This window comes from Humulus lupulus, chromosome 9, assembly GCF_963169125.1.
Source record: "Humulus lupulus chromosome 9, drHumLupu1.1, whole genome shotgun sequence".
Classification (NCBI taxonomy): domain Eukaryota; kingdom Viridiplantae; phylum Streptophyta; class Magnoliopsida; order Rosales; family Cannabaceae; genus Humulus; species Humulus lupulus.
The window spans coordinates 79,620,399-79,637,423 of record NC_084801.1 but is presented as its reverse complement, the minus strand read 5'-3'; the positions used below and the strand labels follow the sequence as shown (position 1 = coordinate 79,637,423).

Sequence of the window (17,025 nt, the reverse complement as noted above, 5' to 3'; positions counted from 1 at the left end):
GTCAAACACTTTATGATTTTCAGTAAATGGAATTATTTTCAATGTTTATAACTCTGTTTATGATTTAATTACACTTTTCACTTAAAACCTCGATTAGCGAGTTAAATGCACGTTTTTAAACTCACTTAGTAACGACTCTAAGGAAGTAGGGCGTTACATAAATAGTGGTCACTTGGTGAGAGGGATAAGCTACCAATCTTAATTTCCATTAACATGATTTTTTTTTAGATTTAAGAAAGGTAACCGAAAAATTTTAAATTTATTTTTTATATTAATAAATTTAAATTAATATTATATTTTAGTTGTTTCATTAAATTCTCAAAATTTATTTGGTTTTTAAGAAAAATTAATTAAATTTTTAAATATCTTCCAATCATAAAATTAGAAAGTTTTATCTTATCAAATTTGTACTTAATTTTAATTTTTTTAAATTCATTTAATTAAAATATTGTGGTAATTGTATTAAATTGCATAAATTATTATTGTTATTTTTTTCTGCTTTTTAAAATAAAAAGGTCAAACATACGTGTACATGCATAAAAAATTTAGTTTTCGTTGAGGGTAATTAATCTATGGTTAGTTTCATTTTTTAGGGAATCTTGGATTGAAATTTTGATATTCATATAATATCACAGAGTCTCGGATAGTTGTACAATATATTTTCAGTTGATAAAAATTGAGAATTTAGAAGGGGATCCTATCCCGAGCTAATATTACTAGATAACATTGCACTAAGCATACCTAATTATGACATAATGAACAGTTCCAACGTACCCTAGTTAACCAATACTACAAATAGAGTATCAAATAGTTGTCCTAGAGAGTAAGACATAGTGGTGAATTTAGAAGGGGGTCCAATCCCGAAAAAATATTTCTAGATAACATTGCACTAAGCAGACCTAATTATGAACTAGAAAATCGTTCCAACCTACCCTAGTCACCGTGCTAACAAATACTACCGCTAGAGTCTCAAATAGTTATCCTATAGAGTAATATAGAGTAGTGACTTTAGAATGTGATCCAACCCCAATCTTATATTACTCAAGATATTAATTATCAAATAACATTGCATCAGGCATAGTAGTGAATTTAGAAAGGGATCCGATCCCGAAAAAATATCACTAGATAACATTGCACTAAGCAGACCTAATTATGACATGATGAACCGTTCCAACGTACACTAGTAAACCAATACTATTGCTAGGGTCTCATATAGCTGTCATGCTGAGTAAGATAGAGTAGTGAATTTAGAAGGGGATCCAACGTAATTATGACCTAATTATGACATAATGAATCGTTCCAACGTACACTAGTAAACCAATACTACCGCTAGGGTCTCATATAGTTGTCATGCTGAGTAAGATAGAGTAGTGAATTTAGAAGGGGATCCGATCCAGAAAAAATACTACTAGATAACATTGCACTAAGATATAGTAGTGAATTTAGAAGGGGATCTGTTGACGCGGTTCTTCGGCAACAGATAAATTAAGAGAAGAAGAGAAAGAGATTAGTACTTAAAAGTAGAACCGTCGCAGATATGAAATCTTTGTGAAAAGAACTAGGTGACCCTAAACACGTTTTTAAGTGGTTCGAAGGTTAAAATCCTTCTACTCCACTAGTCAATATTATTGATCTTTTCTGGGCAATTGGTTTACAAAATATATAGTTCTTACAAGACTATTTTTTCCAACCCCTATCAACTCCCAGGGTCTCCATATTTATAGGAGAAGGCACCTGGAAATTGGTAGGGAGGTCATCCCGTGACCTTTCCATTTGTCATATCAAGTCTGTGATATTCATGATTAATTCCTAAACCTGACACACAAGTGTGGTCTAATCAGTAGGGAAGGAGACAATGGGCCGCACGGCCCAACCCGTCCGTGGGTGTCTGAATACGCACGTTCCTGCTGCGTGTCCGAGAAGTCAGGGGGATATCGGACACGTGATGGCAGGATTATGCACGTTTATCTTGCGTGTTGACTTCCCATAGGGTCAGAGCTTCCTGAGAAGCTTGCTGCCGGAGCAATCCATAACCCGAGCTGATCCGTCAGTGGTCGCCGGATGCTGTTCCCAGCTCCTGGTGCAACAAGAGGGAGCTGGAAACAGGACCCTCGAGCTAGAAAGGGCCCGTCCTGAAAATAGAGCCTCTGGCCTGTGGGAGCCTCGGGCTAAATCATGTTTAGTCCGAGGCTCGTCCTGCTAAACAGCCCGTGGGAAAACCAGGGCGTACAGGATCCAATCCCGAAAAATTATTACTAGATAACATTGCACTAAGCAAACCTAATTACTACATGATGAGATGTTACAACATTAACTAGTCACCGAGATAACCTATACTATATGTAATAATATAAAGTGCATTATATTTTTTCAACTTGTGCTTACATTTTTCTATTTTTTTTTTCTTTTTCATATTTTAAATAATACATATAAGTAATATATTTTTTTAAATATTTAAATAAATACAATTAAAACAAAATATATATAAAAAAAAACTTGTTAAAATAAGAGGCTTTTTCTTATAAAAAAAAAAAGACATTATTTTTTTAAAATAATATAAAATAAACTTTTTGAAATTAACAAAAACAGAAATTAAAGAATGTCAATAAATTTTTTTGAGAAAAAATGTTTGAAATGAATATAAAATTAATTTTTTGTTTAATTAATGGGATGTCTTTATATATTATTGGAGTACAAATATAATGTCCCTAATTTACAAATATATATTTTTTATTTTGAAACAACAAACAAATTTTAATTTTAAAATTTTCAATTAAGGTTTTTTTTATTTTAATTTCATTTTTTATTATTAAAATAATTCTCATTATTAATAAAATCAAATTAATACTATAATTTGGTTGATTTCTTAAATTCTCAATTTTTTTTTAGTTTAGGATAAGAATTAATTAAATTTGCAAATATCTACCAATAATAAAATATACAGTTTCACCTTATCAAATTTGTATTTAATTTCATTTTTTTAAATTCATTAAATCAAAAAATTGTGGTAGTTGTATTAAATGTCTTAAATTATTATTGTTATTTTCTATTTATTTTTTTAATGCATTTAATTGGTCAAATTTGTAATTAAAATTATAGCGGCTGAAATTAATGGGTGATTTTTATTAAAAATTTAATATTAAATTATAAAAATTGGTAGTAGCCAAAATTAATTGATAAATGATTTAAAAAGACAATATTAAATTAAATGTTGCTACATGATTATTAATTACATTTGGGAAGTAACAACATATTAATTATTTATTCATTAAATTAAGAAAGTGTGGTTCTTGTATTAAATGACATAATTTAATATTGTTATTATTTTTTCGGTTTTTGAATTTTTTTTCGTTTTTTGTTAAATGCATTTAATTTGTGAAATTACTCATTAAAAATTAGGTGGTCGAAATTAATGGGTGTCTTTTATAAAATAGAAATAATATTTAATTAATGTAAATGTATGATTAGTGTTTACATTGGGAAGTTACCACATATTAATTATTTATTATTTCAATAATATTTTATTATGTATTTTAAAGGAATCCAAAATATTTTATTAAGAATGTAAAAGGTTGCATTGTTTCTTCATAACACACACTATAAATATATTACCATATAACCTAAATCGATTGTGCTATTTTTTTTTAAAAAAAAATCAAGTTTTACAAACATTCAACTACCATGTCTATTATTAACATATCAGATTCAACCTATTCAAAGAATGAAGATAACTCTTCACCCTTTCATTCCAAAGATGATGAAGTAAATTCTTCATTGAAGAAGATCAAGGTTGAGAAGTTTGACAATGATACAAAGTCTCAATTGAAGAATATCAAGACTGAGAAGTTTAGCGGTGGTGAAAAAGATGTGAATCCACTTGATGCTCAACTAGAGTACAATCTAAATGAAATATATTTCGATATTATGTTCCAAAAATTTAATAAAAATGTCAGTCGTCTACTTGAATTGAAGAACAACATGGATGAATTTGTTCGAGAGATGACAAGATGCACCTTTGCGATGCAAACTCTCCATGAATCAGTGGCCAACTATTTTGATGCAGAGAGGAAAAAGAACGAGGTGTGGGGGAAATATTTGAAGGAGAAGGAGAAGAAGATGACAAAGAAGAATGACAATTTCTAAAATGCTTCCAGTATTTTTTTTGTTTTGTTTTAAATTTATTGTTTCTATGTGTTTCCTTAGGTCTTACTATAATATTTTTATTCTATTATGTTTTAACTTTTTTATGGACATTTTCTTATTAGGATTTGTTATGAATAGAAACTTTTATTTCTTTTTGGGTCTTACTATAATAATGTTAATAATTTTGTTGGAGTGAAATTGTCCAATTTTTTTTTAAAATTAATGCCAAAATTGTATATTAATTTTTCAGTTTTCAATTTAAAATTTTAATTAATAATTAACAATTTACCATTAAGCAATCTCTAAATTAATGGATTTTATAAATTACCTAACCAATTATATTAAATGAATGTATTTACTTATTGGGCAATATAGGAGTAATGAATAAATATCTAATTTCACAACATAATTTGATTTTCCCAAGAGAATACAAAGAAATACTTCTTTTAAAAAAAAATCAAAATAGTTTTTTAATGCTAGCCGATTTTTTTTTTTAATTAACACATGGCAAAATTAATGCTTTAAAAAAAAATTCAATTAATTTTCTATTTTCAAGGTAAAGAATATCAATAGTTATTGGTTATGAAAATGGAAAATTTGAAAAGTTGTATTGTTTTGTAGTTTATGGAAAAAAAAATGAAATTAATTAAGTTAATATTTTTTGAGAAAAAAATGAAGAGTTGTATTGATTCATTTTACCTATAATCAAAGTAGTTTGGCATAAATCAAAGTTGTTTTTTCTTTTTAAATTTGTATTTTATACTGTAATATGGAAAATTTTATTTCTTATTTTTGTTTTGATGTTCTATTATTGTTAGAAAAACCAATAGTCATTCATTATTTTATGGTACATAAAAAATCATTAATTAGTTATGATTTCCAATATAAGATTTAAATAATAAAATCTCAAATTCGAAATAATAATTTTGAAATTAAAATTTAATACGTTAAAGAAATTAAAAATATATATTTCAATTAGTTCATTGGAAATTACATATACTTACACCAAATAATATTTAAAATGCCACATTGGAAATTAAACAAACTTATTTCGATCAACAATATAAAAATACAAAAGTAAACCAAAATACTACTCCATATCTCCCTAATTATTGATTACATTACTACTAACAATGATATCTTGATTTTGGTCTTCAGAAATTTGAGATGCTTCACATAGTTGTTGTACAAAACAATAAATAAATAAATAAAATTAGATACACATATACCAACCAGATAGTGTTTCATATTGTAAAATTATGAAATTAATTAAGATATATCAACCAGACGACAACGAAGTTGATTGGATAATATTATTTGAACCATTTAACCTATCTCTAAATTCAAGGATCTTTGTAACCAAAATATTTTTGCAAACCAACAACCATTGTGAGCAAAGCATTTACTTTTGCCACCTGATAACTCTATGATATAGAGTTATTTATTTGACTTTTACACTTAATTATGCATAAAAAGAGTGATGATTTTGGTGTTTGTTTGTTAATTTTAAGTAGTTATCTATCTATATAATTAGTTGATCTAACATTGGAGTCTTACAATATTTTGGGTTTAAATTGGAATTAAATAACTAATCTAGTTCTAGTTTTCTGTGTAAAAAGGGAATCAAGCGATCCATGGAAGGATTGAAGAAGAAAAAATTGGAAGCTTGGTTTGGAAGCAAAAGCTGAAACTTTCCAGATTGCTAAAATTCATGCTGCAGCATGCTGGAGCTCACTTGCTGACGTGGAAATTAAAGGCAGCTGTGTCATTTCTTTTTAATTCGTGGCCAGGTGGCATGGGTCCATAACTGGCGCCAGCTGGAGTTATTTTTGGGCAGAAAAGTGGTCCAATTTAGTGGGCCTAAGTGGAGGAAAAGAAGGTGGGCTTTCTAATTGGAGACATGATGTTTTGTACCCTAATTTTGGAAAAATGGGAGTACCAGCCGTATCACCTTAGTGGCAGCCATTGAAGGACTATCAGAAGAAAAAAGTACAGAAAAAACAGAGAGAAAAATATAGAGAAGTACAATTGTTGAAGGGGAACGAGAAGGACAAGGAGGATTCACACACCAACTATATCTGATTTGTCCCATTTACTCTTCTTCTTTAATTTTTGTATTTCCTAATTTAGAATAGCTATTTTAGAACTCATGGATATCAATTTTCCATTTCATATTTTGGATACTAATTTAGCTATGAGCTAAGCTTTTTGAGACTTGAATGGTTAAAGAACCCTATGTCATAGTTATTAAAGTTTAAATGCATATTTACGTAAATTCACCATTGTTCATTCAAGTGTTGTTCATGATTATTGTTTGTTGTTGTTTGGCCAACAATGGCAGATTATTAAGCTAGATTTAATTCTGGAAAGGTTGAATGTAGTAGTTTGTACTTGAATGATGCAAGAGCATAACCATTGTTAGGTTGTTCTTAGTGAGTAGAATAGGAATATTTTACTTACCTTGCATAACTTTTGAGAATTGGTGCTGTTATTTGTGTTCTTAAGTCTGATTTGATATAGGAATATATTTAATTGGATGGTAGAACTATATTCACGAGTTTTGGAAAAATCTGGTGAGCATATTGGGAATTCTAGTTAACTCTGGTGCGATTTGCTAAATTTAATGCTATAGCATTCTGGGCAGTTTTTGACATAGGGGGATTTAGCTATTCAAGTCCAATTTTTCCATAGATAATTCTTCTTGCTGTTATTTCTCTAGAACTTGTGGTTAATTTTAAGCATATTGTAATTTCTTTCCTTCTATTTTAGTTTCAACAACCACTCAATTCAGTTTCTTAAATTTCTAAGTTGTAATTAATTGGTGTTTACATTGAACTTTTTAATACCAATCCCTGTGGAGACGATTCACTTATCATTATATTACTTGTGTTGGACTGTGTACACTTGCACATATAATTTTCACACCACCACCCCAACATGTAAAAAAATAAACTAATATGTGCAAGTGTACCTGCACTTCAGAAATCCAGTCCCTCTAAAGTTGTTCCTCATCATTTTTCATCCTCATCTACTGTTTTTTTTTTTTTTTGTTGCTCTTTTCTTCAATGGCTGACATCAAAAAAACATCTCCAAAAGTGGTGACCCCTCTTTGACCACTAATACTCAAAATCCTTCAATTCCTGTCATTCCACCCCCATCCGATAGTACCATTATCCCAGTGACCAATCACAAACTCAATGGTCACAATTATCTTCAATGGTCCCAATCCATTATGATGTTCATCAGTGGTCGAGGTCGTGACGACTATCTAACTGGGGCTGTCATTTAACCAAATGTTGTTGACCAGCGGTATAGGGGCTAGCATGCAGAGAACGACTTGGTGATGTCTTTGCTAATCAACTCAATGACAACCAAAGTCAGTGAAAATTTTCTCCTCAACAAAACGATGCAAGATAATTGGGAGGCAACCCGAGATACCTATTCTAGCAAAGACAATACTTCTTGACTTTTCATGTGGAAAACCTCCTCCATGATCTTCGACAAGGCAAAAGCTCAGTTACCACCTATTTCTTTGCCCTAAATCAGTGTTAGCATCTACTAGATCTCTTTGAGATCTTTGTCTGGAGGTGTCCCGATGACAACAATCAATTCAAACAAATCACTGAGAAAAGACATGTATTCAAGTTTCTTTTGGGCCTTAATAAGTCCTTAGATGAGGAGAGAGGTCGTATACTCAGTACCAAACCTCTACCTAGTCTTCAGGAGGCTTTTTCTGAGGTTCATAGAGAGGAAAGTCCCCAGAAAGTTATGATGGGACAACCTAAAACTGCTCTTGGAATAGATGGATTAGCTTTGGTGCCCTTAAAGATCAGGCCATACTAGACCCAACAACATATAATACTAGTGGGGAGCCTCAATACCATGACAATTGGTCTTGTAAAGGTAGACCATGGTGTGATCACTGTAAAAAACCTGGACACTACAAGGAGACTTGTTGGAAGTTGCACGACAAGCCACTGGATTGGAAACCGAGACAAGATAGCGATACTCAGAGCAATATGGTCTCAATTGAAGCTGGAAAGACAGTAACCCAGACACCTTTCACAGAAGATCAACTCGAGATGCTTCAACAACTACTCAACAAGCTATCTCAATCAACCATGGCTCTTGGTTTAGGGGGAGCCACTCAGCAAGGATATGATAATCATTCCCTGCACATAGCAAAGTCATCTTCTACCCCTTGGATTGTTGATTTCAGCACATCAAATCACATGACAAGCGACAAGTCACTTTTCTCTCAATTTTCTCCAAATCAGAGTCTTCATACCGTTTGTATAGATAACGGTTCCCATGCCAAAGTAGCTGGAAAAGGAACCATACAACTCTCTAAAACCTTGACTCTTTACTCAGTTCTATTTGTCCCTGATCTTGATTGTAATCTGCTCTCGGTTAGCAAGCTTAATAAATATTTGAATTATGAAACTAAATTCTTAACCAACTTGTGTGTTTCGGGATATGGGTTCGGGGCGGACGATTAGCGCAGGCATACATATCCTCAAAGTAGACAATTGCTCCTCATGTCATGTTCTTAGTCCTCAGTGTCAAACTGTCAGTTCCGAGTCTAGTAAAGATAGTGTAATTATGTTGTGGCACTATTGATTAGGTCATCCTAATTTTATGTATTCAAAGCACTTCTTTAAAAATCCAAGCGTGTTTCATTGTGATATTTGCCAATTTTCAAAGCATACCCGTGGTAACTATTCTCCTCGGCCTTATAAATGGAGCCATCCTTTTTCTCTCATCCATGGTGATATTTGGAGACCTACAAAAATCTCCAACATCACAAATGCCCGATGGTTCTTGTTATTGGTAGATGATCACACACGTCTAAGTTAGACTTTTCTTATGAAAGAAAAATCTGAAACAAGTCAAATTTTCAAAAACTTTTGTGCTATGGTTCAAACCCAATCACAAATGAGTATTCAAGTACTCAAAACTGATAATGCAAGAGATTTCTTCAATTCCATTCTTGGTTCTTACCTTTTGTTCCATGGTATTATTCATCAAAGTTCATGCGTGGACACACCACAACAAAATGGTGTGGCAGAGCACAAAAATAGACATCTGCTTAGGTGGCTCGATCTTTGCTCTCCACTTCTACTGTTCCTAAGAGATTTTGGGGGGAAGCAGTGCTTGTTGCAACATATCTTATCCATAGGATGCCTTCTAGAATTCTAAAGTTCAAAGCTCCAATGCAAATATTCCTAGAATACTTTTTGAAATCTCATTTGGTTTCACAAATTCCTCTCAAATTCTTCGAATGTAGTTCATTTGTTCATATTCATAGTTAAAATCGAGGTAAATTGGATGCAAGAACCACCGAATGCATCTTTATTGGATACTCACCTAAGAAGGGATACAAATGTTATTGTTCTACTTCCAAGAAATTCTTTCACTCAATGGATGTTACCTTCTTTGAACACCTTCCATACTTCTCCAACTCTGTGATTCAAGGGGAGAATTACAGTCATGAATCACAGAATTGGGAATGACCATCACTTAAAAATTCAAATCTGCCAATTACTCAGACACTCCATTCATCAATTCCAAAACTTCAAGTGTCTAGTTCAACGCCTCTAGAAAAGTCATCAACTACTCATAAATCTGTACATCCCGAATCTCCATTCAAGTCTATTCCTCTTCTTACTCCAGACAATAATATCAAGGTCTACACAAGTAAGCAAACATGTGAACAACCTGTGCCAATTCAACAAAGCCACGAGTCTAATCCGAGACCAATCAATCCTGAGATTTTGTAAGGAGACTAAACTTGACTTTGCTGTTGAGTGTGATTCAGACTTAAACAAGCCAATTGCTTAGAGAAAAGGAGTTCGATCATGCACTCAACACCCACTTCGAATCTATTAATCATATTCAAATTTGTCTCAGAACTTTAGAGCTTTCATCTCGCTCCTTGATCAGATTCAAATTCCCAAGACTACTCATGAAGCTCTACTATTAGCTAAATGGAAGGCTACTGCACTAGAGCAGATTCGAGCCCTTGAAAAGAATGGGACATGGGTTATTGCTGATTTACCTTCTAAAAAGAAGACCGTGGGATGTAAATAGATTTTTTTCAGTAAAACAAAAGGTTGATGAGAGCGTAGAAAGGTTCAAAGCTCGCTTGGTGGCTAGAGGTTTCACCTAATCTTATGGAATTGACTATCAAGAGACTTTTGCTCCTGTAACCAAATTAAACATAGTTCGAGTCATCTTATCAGTCGTAGTGAATTAAGATTGGCCATTGTATTAGTTAGATGTGAAAAATGCATTCGTAAATGGAGATCTTATGGAAGAGGTATATATGGATGTTCCACCAGGTTTTGAAAGTAACCGCTCAAAGAACAAGGCATGTAAGCTTCGCAAATCTCTTGATAGACTCAAACAATCACATCAAGCTTGGTTTGAGAGGTTTGCTAGAGTACTTAAAATAGATGGGTACTCACAGTGTCAAGTTGACCATACTTAATTTGTTAAACACTCGGCTGATAGTAGAATTGCTATATTGATAGTGTATGTTGATGATATAGTAGTTACTGGAAATCATGAGGAAATCAGTCATCTAAAGCACTTGCTTTCTAAGGAGTTTGAGATCAAGGATCTTGGGCACTTGAGTTACTTCTTTGGAATGGAAGTTGCTCGTCCCAGCCATGGTATCTCACTTTCCCAACGCAAATAAGTTTTGGACCTTCTAAGAGAGACGGGAATTAGTGGGTGCAAACTAGTGGAGACACCTATGGATCCGTACATTAAATTGGAGGCTCGGGGTGAAGGAATAGTTGTGGATAGAGGGAAGTTCCAACGTCTTGTAGGAAAGTTGATGTACCTAACACATACTCGCCCAGATATAAGCTTTGTTGTCAGTGTAGTAAGCCAATTCCTAAGTAATCCTTCGAAGGGACACATGGAAGCCTTCTATCGAATTCTAAAATATCTTAAAAACGATCCTGGAAAATGGCTCATGTTTAAGAAGACACTCAATCGCTCACTTTTTATACTGATTCAGATTAGGCGGGTCCCCTATTGATCGAAAATCAACTTCTGGTTATTGTTCCTATATATGGGGTCATTTAGTTACTTGGCAGAGTAAAAAGCATCAGGTTGTTGCTCGCAATAACGCAGAGGCTGAATTTCGTGCCTTAGCTCATAGAATATGTGAAGGGATTTGAATAAAAAGGGTGCTTGATGAACTCAGAATTGTCCATAAATATGTTGCTTGAATCATCAACAAAGACGGCTTTATTTTTGGTGTGGAGAGCCATGAGAAAAAGACTGACTCACCAGTGACAGGATGAGAAACATGAATAAGACCGGTATCATCATTGTGTACAAAGTAGGGACTGCTGCTATCGTCCAAGGAAAAAGAGGTAGAACTTTGAGTTTGTTTGCCTTTGGCCATTTACAGAGAAGAAGAGGATAGAGAAGCGAAAAAATTCTTATGTTACCATTGTAGTGTAAAGAAGACCAGGCTGGAATAGCCTGGAAAAAAATCTTCATGAGTATCTCAAGAAATTACAGAATGAGGAAATATATACAAGAATGAAGAAGGGTCTGGCACTAGTCCAAGGCAAAAAAAAAAGAAAATGTAACAAACTTTACAATACTACCAGTAATCATACATCTCACTAACTAACAATATATTCCTCTATTAAGTTTGACTAATGGTTACTGTATATGTATACAGTTATTATTACTGAAGATATTTTTATGAATTGTACAGGTGGTGAGCAAACTCCATTAAGAAAAAAGTACTCCAAAAATATTTATCCAGGTTATGGAGCACTTAAAATGGAAGTGTAAAAACCTGTCGTTTGATTAAAATATACATATTCGAATAATATTCAGTTATATGGTAATACTCCAAGTAGTGGTTCCAAGCTAGCTAACTGATGCCGTAAGAATCGGTATGCAGATTCAGTTGTCGTGGCAACTATTCGAACAACAACCCCTTTCCCCTGTGCATATATGAGAAACTATTTCATTTATCTGAAAAGATGATAGAATAGAGGAACCAAAACACTGTAAGGAATGTATTTAGTTGAGAACTATCAGAGAGAATATAGTTAGATGGTTGAGAGCAGAACACAGACACCGGCTCAGATTTGGGTTAAATAACATTCCATAAATTCTTTCATCTTTTTCTGATGAGATGCATCTTCAGGAAAGACAACATGAGATTTGGTTTCTTAGACCATCCATTTCTATTAAGGGAAATTTAATAGTAAGCATGTCTCTTACCCAGAGATTGGGAGAGCATGAATGTATGCCAAGTAAAATACTCCATAGGAAATCAGCTCTGTAAATATAACCAATCTATGTCACAATAGGGTGGCTTGTCTCTTCTAATGAGAGTGGCAGATCTGTTAGTTTGCGAGTTGACATGGCTCAAAAGGGTTTCGAAAGAACTCGTGGTGGTGAATGAATATACTATGTAGCTTTTGTTGACAGAATCAAACAAGAATCATATTTGATTAAGTCAAAAAGCATTTAATTGGATTTTCATTGTAGTGCTAGGCATCTGAATTTGTTTCATAGAATAAACTTAAAATAGCAAGCATAATTTCTATCTATTTTTGCAGCTACTGAAAGCTTTCATGCTAGCATTAAATGACATACCTCAGAACCAAAAACACTTGAGGAAGCAATAAAGTTCGGCTGGTTAATGCAATGATTAGAGTTTCTTTTCCTTTTGTGAACTGAGGCAGGAGACGAAAATTGTAACTGCTCTGTCATTATTTTTCTCACATCTTCTTGAACTTGGTTTTGAATATGTTTCATCTTAGGTCTACCACAAAGCAACAAAACAAAAAATAAAATAAAAAAGACATCAATTCACTTGTATTTGATATGTTTATCTTACTCTAATCCATGTGGATAAATAAACAAATGTGATGTAAAATAAGGTGGTAGAGAAGCTTCAGAACATCTATATGCACAACTAACCCCCAAAATACAACCATTGCAATCACTTGGTAGTCCTGCATACGCTCTGCAATAGAAGAAATGCTTCCTTTCTCTAGAAGCATCTGTGCAAGAAAAGCTAGACCATTACGAGAAGAGAAATAATTAAAAAAAAATACATCAGAATTCGCTCATTCATGATGCTTACCTTCAATTTCCAACATTTTTTACAATGTTTAAAAATATACCAAACGCAAAAACTCAAATCACAATGCCGTGTGGAAAAATAATAATGAACAAGAGAGAAAATAACTTAATTAGTCCCTAACTACACGGGTTTCATAATAATCCATGTAACAATAACAAGGTCCAGAAACGAAGTAAAACCAAAGTGATGAAGAAATTTCAAAATGGTCTGAACAGAAATTCCATATGAGTTCAATTCATAGTGCCTCTACTTGTTCCATCTGAATAAATTCAGGCAATATTGCAGGTTCTTAAACAAAATTACACTTGACTTTCAAGAATAAATGTAGAAATGAGACAGTCATGTCACCAAAAGGGAAGAAAATGAAATAATATAAATTATAACATAAAGCGTAATGATTAATGAGCACTATACTAATCAAGAACCAACCTAAACCAATTACACTTGGGGGGACATAACACATCATTACAATTAATTTGAAAAAGTAATAGATTAGCAAGCTAAAAAATTGAAAATCAATTGAAAAACTCAATTACCGTATCAAGAAACAGAGGCTCATCATCTTCAAGGAATATGTTATTAGTGCTCTTGTACATATCAAAATCCCACTTTTCACCACTTTCATGGCGCCCACTGGTAACCCAATCAACCACGAGTAGACTTGAGTCACCAACCATCCTAAAGATTTGTTTTTGAGTGTACCTTGCTGTGGAAAAACATGTAACAGGATCTGGAATTATGGCCAAAAGTGCATCACTGCCCACTCTCGCCTACTGCATGGCATGAATTAGCCATTGTCACTTCCAATATTAAATTATGGAATTCAATGACTGTCAGTGATTTTGACTGCAAAAAAATTTCAATATTCTAAAGCAAGCAAACTTTACTTATGTCTTGATAGTAGTAGTTATACACGCCCTGTAAATTTGTCAATGAAAAACAAAAAAATTGAGCGGAAATTTAAAGAGCACTTGAGAAACTAAAATCTACAAAAATGGAGTCAAACTTTAAACTGGTGAAGCCTTGCTCAAACAATAATAATGTTACTGGGATAAAAAGTCGTTAGGATGTTACCTCTAAGACCTGCTCAGAGCACTTTGATCCCATTGACTTGTAGACCTCCAAAACCAAAAATATGAAAAACCCATTTGAGATTTCCAAACAATAAACTTGGTCCAATGAAGTAGAATCTCATTAGAGATGCATGAACTCAATAACAAACGCTACTAAATCAGTAAAAGAAAACAAATAATGATAAGGGTATGGAATGGAGGAGTGAAAGCTAACCTTTGTTGAAGCTTGAGTAGTCAAGACAGCGGTGCAGCCATCACCAACAGTAAAATTACATGAAATAGAATCTCCCTGCACCCAATGTCACACACATCAATATCCTTTAAAAAACTTAATAAAGAAAGATACATAAAGAGTTTCAAACAAGCAAAGATAACTAAATAAAAGAGAGAGATTGAAAGGAACATACAGAGACAATGCCACCACCGTAGGTGAGGCTATAAATCCAAACAGCATCCGTTTTGGAGTTACCCACCTAATGAATCAGATAAAGGAAAAGTTTAAGGGGGAATAATTCAGATTGTGTCAATCCAAAATCAAGTCTGTATATATTTACATATATATGCACACAAAAAACACCTTGTTGGGTACTATGAATTTTAAGGGATACTTTGAATAGCATCTTGTCACTATTGACTTTCCTCCAACTTTCTCAACCGCCACTCTTCCCGTTTCCATCTCTCTCCTCTCTCTCTCCCCACTCCAGACCCCCAAGAAGTATAAAGCACACGGGTTCAAGTCTTTTAAATACTCAGGTCGGGTGGGTGCAGTACAACCCAATTGCGGCCTTTATTTTTGTCGCAAAACCCGATCTGATATGTTGGAAACCCGACCCAAACTCTCTCAGTTTTACTTTTTGAGTAATGATTGGGAGATACGGTGTGTACTGTAGCATTATTTAGGGGAAATTTGAGTATTTATGCTTAGGGTTATGAGTAAAAATAATGTTAGACATTTAAATTATTTTTTTTTACAATACTTAATATACTCATTTCATGATTTTTCTTATCTACTTTCTCTTTTCTCTTCCTTCTCTCTCCCTCAATTCATTCATCTCAACTCTTTTTTTAGAAAAAAAACCCATCGGTAAGGTAAAATATAAAAGAACACAATATAACGGTAAGCATTCTTCATTTAGGACACTAAAATATTACATTTCGAACAGATCTGGGAATGATTTTTTGGGTTTTTTTTTGCGATTTTTTTTCAGAACTGAAACTTTCAAATTTGCAGAAAGTCAACGTGGTTCGATGGTGCTCAATGTTAACTCGATGGGGCCTTTAAAATCAAGATTTGCATGAAAAAAATCGATGTTGCTCGATGGTGGTTCGATGGTGTTCGATGCGATTCTTGTAAGATACGTAATTTTTCACTTAGGTATCCGTTTTGGGTTATTTTTTTTTTTAGTATTTTTTTTCAAGATCTACACATTTGAGATGTGTATATACACAATTGGGAAATGTAAATCTTGAAAAAAAATACAAAATGCAAAACATACCTCATGTTCAATATATATTTTGGTATGTTTTCAAGTTGTAAACTTTGAAAATGTGTCTGTGAACATATAAAACGTGTAGATCTCCAAAAAATACCCAAAATAATAAAAATCACCCTAAACGGACAGCCGGGTGAAAAATTATGTCTCTTACAAGAATTGCGTTGAACCACCATCAAGCAACCATCGAACCACCATCGAGCAACGTCGATTTTTTCACAAAAATGTTGACTTTTAAGGCCCCATCGAGCTGGTATCGAGCACCTTCGAGCAACAATCGAGTAAAGTCAATTTTCTACAAATTTCGGAGTTTTCAGATCTGAAAATAACTCAAAAATCATGCCCAACTCAATGGTTGCTCGATGGTGTTCGATACCAACTCGATGGGGCTTTCAAAATCAAGATTTTCATGAAAAAATCGACGTTGCTCGATGGTTGCTCGATGGTGGTTCGAGCAACCATCGGAAAATAACTCAAAAATCATGCCCAACTCAATGGTTGCTCGATACCAGCTCGACGGGGCCTTCAAAATCAACATTTTCACGAAAAAATTGACGTTGCTCGATGGTTGCTTGATGGTGGCTCAATGCAATTCTTGTAAGAGACATAGTTTTTCACTCGGGTGTCTGTTTGGGGTGATTTTTTTTGTTTTGTGTATTTTTTTGAGACCTACACGTTTTAGATGTTCACATACACATTTTCAAAGTTTAGAACTTGGAAACATACCAAAACATATCTTGAACATGAGGTATGTTTTGCATTTTGCATTATTTTTAATTTTTACATTTCTCAAATGTGTATATACACATCTCAAACGTGTAGATCTTGAAAATATACCCGAAATCAAAAAACAAATCACCACAAACGGTCACCCGAGTGAAAAATTACGTATCTTGCAAGAATCGCATCGAATACCATCGAACCTCAGTCGAACCACCATCGAGCAACATCAATTTTTTCATGAAAATCTTGATTGAAGGCTTTATCGAGTTGGCATTGAGCACCATCGAACTACGTCGATTTTCTACAGATTTCAAAGTTTCACATCTGAAGAAAAAAAATCGCAAAAGAAACCCCCAAAATCATGCCCAGATATGTTTGAAATGCACTATTTTAGTGTCATAAGTGAGGAATACTTGTCATTACATTGAGTTCTTTTATATTTTACCTTACTTCTGAATTTTTT

At 33.3% G+C, this 17,025-nt stretch overlaps 1 protein-coding gene across 4 annotated transcripts; it reads right to left on the bottom strand.

Annotated features, from left to right (window-relative positions):
• Positions 1-5,126: 5,126 nt before the first annotated feature.
• On the bottom strand, positions 5,127-15,156 carry LOC133800612 (urease accessory protein D). 4 transcript variants are annotated; one of them, XM_062238615.1, is made up of 8 exons: positions 14,924-15,156; positions 14,754-14,819; positions 14,561-14,635; positions 14,348-14,392; positions 13,810-14,043; positions 13,108-13,190; positions 12,781-12,949; positions 5,127-5,313 (listed from the first exon to the last, which is right to left on the bottom strand). In XM_062238615.1, exons 1-8 carry the CDS (start codon positions 15,020-15,022, stop codon positions 5,260-5,262), a joined length of 825 nt encoding a protein of 274 aa, XP_062094599.1. In that variant the 5' UTR covers positions 15,023-15,156; the 3' UTR covers positions 5,127-5,259. The 4 variants fall into 4 exon arrangements, with proteins under 4 accessions (XP_062094599.1, XP_062094598.1, XP_062094597.1 ...); XM_062238614.1 differs by lacking the exon at positions 5,127-5,313 and adding an exon at positions 11,791-12,150; XM_062238613.1 differs by lacking the exon at positions 5,127-5,313 and adding an exon at positions 11,791-12,119 and having other exon boundaries at positions 14,348-14,383; positions 14,924-15,151.
• Between the last annotated feature and the right edge of the window lie 1,869 nt (positions 15,157-17,025).